Here is a 6,000-nt window from a genome sequence, read left to right as displayed (position 1 = left end):
GGTGGGCACTTGTAATCCCAGCCACTTAAGAGGCTGAGGCACTAGAATTGCTTGAACCCGGGAAAGGGAGGTTGCAGTGAGCTGTCATCGGGCCACTGCACTCTAGCCTGGGTGACAGAGCCAGACTCTGTCTCAAAAAATAAACAAACAAATAAATAAATAAAGGCAGTCTTTTTGGGAACCTTGCCCTTTAACTTGTGGGATCTGTTTCTAATTCTAGGCAGTTAGTGTTAGAAGTGGATTGAATTATAGGATATGAGAGAATTGTTTAGAACACAGACTTTTTATTTTTTGCATTTATTGTGGTAAAATATACATAACATAAACCTTTTAACCATTTATTTTTAAACATTTTAAGCTTCTCATTGAAATATAACAATATAGGAAACATATACACAGTACAACTTGTAAGTACACTGCTCAATCAGATTTCATCTGGATCAAGAACAGAATATTCCAATATTCCAGAAAAGAAAAGAAACATGTTAAAAAGAAAAGATTTTTATTTAAAAAACCTAGACATAGTAATTAAAATGGGGGTTAAGAGAGGTAATCTATCCCTTTGTGTGTGTGTGTGTGTGTGTGTGTATATACATTATGTATGATATACCTATCATACATAATCCCATATCTATGCATCTATACCCACCCTATAATGTACCATTTTCAGAAATGGGTTTGCAGAAGACTTTCGAAGGGGTATTTGTTTTATTGTTTAAAAGATTATGTAGTAATAACTTTGGGATACACTAAATTAAGAGTAATCAAACAAGTTTATCACCCAAGGAAATTTTCACAAATTCAGACTTCAGGGCCTATTGACTGATCATTCTCAAGTCAAGAGAGGAATGAGGAGAATCCTTCTTGCCCATTCTAGGTATATTTTTAAAATTATGATAAAATATACATAACAAAATTTACCATTTTAATCATTTTTATGGGTACAATTTAGTGGCATTAACATTCACAATGCTGAGCAATCATCATCGCTATCCATTTCCAGAATTTGTTCATCCCAAACAGAAACCATGTACTCGTTAAACAATAACTCCACCCCACATTTCCTCCTCCCTGCACTCCCTGGCAACCACTATTCTCCTTTCTGTTTCTGTGAACTTGCCTATGCTGGTACCTCATAAAAGTGGCATCATATCTGGCCTTTTGTGTCTGGCTTATTTCACTTAGCACAGTGTTTTCAAGGTTTATCCTGAGGTAGTATTTATCAGAACTTCACTCCTTTTTAAGGCTAAATAATATTCCATTGTATGTATTATAGCACATTGGTTTATCCATTCATGATAGACATTTGAGTTGTTCCCATCTTTTGCTATTCCAGTAATGCTGCTATGAACTTGGTGTATAAATAGCTGCATTTTATACATTTGTACAAATCCATCCTCATGTATTTTTGTTCTACAAATAAATAAACTTTTGGAGGCATTTTACAATTTAGAGGTCAAATAGAAATTAATGGTAACATACATATCAAAGAGTCCAATGTTTTATTATCAACATTAATATTTGTTCATGCTGAAGATTTAGGGATGAAGTAATGGGCAAAAAAATGAAATATAATCAAGACTACACAGGTATCTCTTAAGTACATAGTAATATTTTGCTAATTATCGGACTAAAAAATATAAAAGATAGAAATACATCAATTACTTTGTGTTTCATCTTTCTGAATGTACTTTTACATTAAATACACAGCAAGTACTTATACTCGTTTAAAGATTATGCTTTTTTCTTTAGCAACCAAAACATGCTTACCCTTGGTTAATCAGAATGTGTTTCAAAAGATAAAACTTCTTAAAGATAAGCATGGCATTTAGGGCTTTAGACCCATACTCTTGCTGGATTGGCTGCTTGACGATTGCTCTCTTTCTTTTGTAATTTCCATCTCAATTTTGGCTTTGATTTTTTCCCAATCTATTTGGAGCTGCAATAGAAAAAAAAAGAAGAAATATGCTTAGATAGTATGACATTTTTGTTTACTCCAAAGTAACTAAGAGTAAACAGACTGTGTGACTTCCAAAAGATTAGAGAAAAAGAGAGCACCAAAAGATTAGAGAAAAAGAGAGCATCAAAGTTAAGAAAAAGAAATAATGCTTGGCCAGGCATAGTGGCTTACTCCTGTAATCCCAATACTATGGAAGGCTGAGGTGGGTGAATTGCTTGAGTCTAGGAGTTTGACAACATCCTGGGCAACATGGCAAAGTTCTGAGATGGGAAAATAAATACAAAAAATAAAAAAAGTAGCTGGGTGTGGTGGCACACACCTGTAGTCCCAGCTATTAGGGAGGCTGAGATGGGAGAATCAACTAAGCCCTCAAGGTCAAGGCTGCAGTGAGCCATGATTGCACCATTGCACTCCAGCCTGGGTGACAGAGCAAGGGCCCTGTCTCAAAAAAAAAAACAAAAAACAAATAATGCTCAAAAATCACAAAGTAGTTTTAAGAATAAGACCAAAAAATAAGAATTATATAATAAAAAGCAAAGACTCTCATTGTGATTTAAAAGACCAAAATCTAGTCACAGCTATTTATAAAGGTGCATCTAAACAGTCCCATGGAGCCTTAGGATTGTGCATACGTGCTCAAGGATAAGGTAGGGGATGAGATGGACCGCTGTCTTCCAAACGAGGAAAAAATGGACCAGACTCTGGTTACCAAGCCATTTTTCAAATAGGCTTCACATCTTATATACTGAAGTTTCCACTGGAAGCCTAGTTATGAGGAAAGACAGGGATTCATTAGCTTCCCCTAAGCATATGCTGTGAAAGTGGCTCCTTTGCACCAACTCTTAAAGTAAGACATGGTGGTCATTAAGACAATGAGGAAAAGATGTTAGAGAAAGCGAAGGGAAAGCAAGACTGGGAAACACATGAAAAGAATAACTGCAAAGTGCAAACATTTTTATTTGTTTGCTTCCCTTCTATCCGTTATGCAGTCTCCCCTCCCCTAGCCCAGCCCCATTCCTCTCCTAAGTTCATTAGACTTGTTAGGAATAGACTCTGCTCCTGAGTTCTATGAGCAACTTCTTTAGGAAAGCACATTCTACCACTTAACAAAGTTTGGAGATCACTAATTTAGGAATGTTTATCCTTTCTGAGGCAAGACATGGAAAAAATTGGGTCATAAATTAAACTAACTCTGATTTACAGGAAATAAACCCAAACCCCTGAGTCTGAGCCAAAAGTGAATAGGTTTTCACCTCTGCTTAGGGGAGTTGAATGCAATAAGTAGTATTAAAGCAGAATGAAGTAATCTCAGTCTGCTTGAACAGATTCAGCTTAAGTAAGTGAGGGGTTAATTTAACTTTAATAGGACTTCATGCCTCTTTTATCTTATGCTGGAGGTTAAAGAAATTAAGTTTTTTTTAAATTCCAATATCCCATATCTGAATTGCTGTGAAGCAATTTGTAAATATTTTGGCTCACCTTTATTTAAAATAACAATGACATATACTTATGTATAATACATAAAATAGATGAATTAATAAAAGAATTCCTCTTACTCATAGAAGACAAATGTCTGTGCTAAGATGCAAGTGACAGCTCATTGAAAAGCCAAGCAGATGTTAGATTATTTGAAAGACTCATTTTTTCAATCAGGGCAAAATCTGATATTTTTTAAATGACAAAGCACTCATTTCTATGTCTAACAGAACACTTACAGAGAAGACGAAACTTGATGAATGCTTTGGGTTTCTTCCAGCCTTAAATTGACTTACATACATTTCTCAAATCAATCACAATAAAACCATACATTGATAGGATACTGAACAATTGCTGCTCTGTTGCAAGTAAATTGATGATATCTGTATTAGTTATTTGTTATAATACAAATCAGGGTGTCAGTGGATAGCTGTCCTACTGAAAATAAATGTTTCACTATCACTTTGGCATTGATCTAGTTTTAAAAAGTGTTCTACAGACAATTTAGTTCGTGGATTAGAATATTTTTAATAGTAGGTTTTAGATAAGAATGTTCTCTGATAGTTGTCAAGTGATTTCTACACTAAAATCCATCTTTTGCTAGTATAGGGACTGCCAATATTATCTGGCACTCCTTATTCAATTCGCTAGCCAATTCTTAGTCACCTAGAAGCAATTTCAAAATCATACCAAAAGGCTCTCCATCCTCTAACACATTTCTCTTCCTCTCAGCTGAAGATCAGCTTCCTACTTTACAGAGAATATAGTGGCCATCAGGTATGAATTCACTTTATTTTCCTTCCTTGCATTCACAAACTTAACCGTATCTACACCCATCATTATCTTTCTCTTCTGTCTCAGGCCAACCTCTTAACATATGTCTCTGATTCCATTTTCTTTGACTCTTCTAGGATATCTGACTTCAATTATTCCTCACACATTAAATGTCCTTCTTTTCACTGCCTCGCTGTCATCATCCTTGGCTCTCTATTCTGTCTTCTCCCTGCAAGCTACCATCCCTCTTCTTCTCATTCCTGACTCATTCTCTTCCCAGTCCACTATAATTCTGATCCTGTGACACTTTAGGAACTTTGCACTAAAACCACCATCGGCTGTTTTCAGTCCTTATCTTATATACCTTCTCTGTATGATTCAATTTTTCATTCAACAAATATTTAGTGCTTAGTATATATCAAGGATTGTCTGAGGTACAAGGATTCACTAGTGAACAAAAAGACAGAAATCACTGTCTTCATAGAGAGATAATAAGCAAAGACAGATAAAAATGGAAAAGGCAGATAATAAATAAAACAAAAAATATATCTAGTATGCCAGAAGTGGTAAAGATTTTGAAAATAGAGAAGGGAGATAGTGAGCACCAGGAATAGAATAGGAGGTTGCAGTGTCATCAGTTTACTTCACGGGAGGCCAAGGCAAGATTGCTTGAGCCCAGGAGTTCAAGACCAGCCTGGGCAACATAGTGAGACCCTGTCTATACAAAAAAATAAAAAATTTAGCTGGGCTGGGCTTGCTGGCATTCATCTCTAGTCCCATCTACTTAGAGGGCTCAGGTGAGAGGATCGCTTGAGTCTGGTATGTTGAGGCCACAGTGAGCTGTCATTGTGCCACTGCACTCCAGCCTGGGCAACAAAGTGACACCCTGTCTCAAAAAAAAAAGGGAGGGGGGACCTGAAGGAGATGAGTGAGAACCCATGTGTATATCTAGAGAAGGGCATGGTGACATGCAGAAGTACATGGACGGCCCTGGAATAAGAGCCTTCTCTGGACCTTGCTGACCACTACTCTTTGAAAAATCTCTCAGACTATATAATACCACCCTCTTCTGGCTCCTGCTCTCCTTTCTAAATGCTGCTTCTTTCTTTCTCTCTCTTTTTTTCCCCTATATTCTGCTTCCTAGACAATATTGGAGAAGAAATATAATTTCTCCTCAACGCTTGTAAGTTTATTGATGGGAGAGACAGATTAAAAGAGAAAAACAAACCGGTTCAATAGTATGTGTAGCGTACATCATAGCAGGAGAAATCTCAGTGAAAGGTAACTCAAAACAGTGTCTTGGAACTCTGGCTTACATAGCATTTTCAGCAAAGAACAATAAATTTTAAAGATGTGACAAGACTGTTTTTAGAGAAGTGAAAGCAGAGATTGGAAACCAATCCAGAGATTGGAAACCATGGGAAAAAAATAAATGGGAAGAAACTAATCAGGTGAGGTTTGTTCTATTTTTGAGACAGGGTCTTGCTCTGTCACCCAGGCTGGTATGCGGTGGCCCAAACATGGCTCACTGCAGCTTCAACCTCCTGCTGGGACCACAGGTGTATGCTACCACACCTGGCTAATTTTTAAAATTTTTTATAGAGACAAGGTCTCACTTTATTACCCAGGCTGGTCCTGAACTCCTGGGCTTGGCTTACATGACCCTCCTGCCTTGGTCTCCCAAAGTGCTGAGATTACAGGGGTGAGCTACCACGCCCAGCCACGGAGTAAGGTTTTTTGGTAGATTGCTCTGGAGTCGTCCCTGAGCTGACCAAGAGTTATCTCCAATA

General features: G+C 37.1%; 1 protein-coding gene across 3 annotated transcripts in view; it reads right to left on the bottom strand.

The window, feature by feature from the left end:
• Nucleotides 1-260: 260 nt before the first annotated feature.
• Nucleotides 261-6,000, bottom strand: part of LOC116463446 (intraflagellar transport protein 80 homolog) — a 148,981-nt gene continuing 143,241 nt past the window's right edge. For all 3 annotated transcript variants that reach the window (XM_058434625.1, XM_058434626.1, XM_032146558.2), the window contains one exon: nucleotides 261-1,939. In XM_058434625.1, coding sequence (XP_058290608.1) covers nucleotides 1,829-1,939 — 111 coding nt within the window. In that variant the 3' untranslated portion in view covers nucleotides 261-1,828. The remainder of the gene's footprint in view (nucleotides 1,940-6,000) is intronic.

The sequence above is a fragment of the Hylobates moloch genome, unplaced genomic scaffold, assembly GCF_009828535.3.
Source record: "Hylobates moloch isolate HMO894 unplaced genomic scaffold, HMol_V3 SCAFFOLD_36, whole genome shotgun sequence".
NCBI lineage: Eukaryota > Metazoa > Chordata > Mammalia > Primates > Hylobatidae > Hylobates > Hylobates moloch.
The sequence above is the reverse complement of the archived record's forward strand: the minus strand, read 5'-3'. Positions and strand labels throughout refer to the sequence as shown.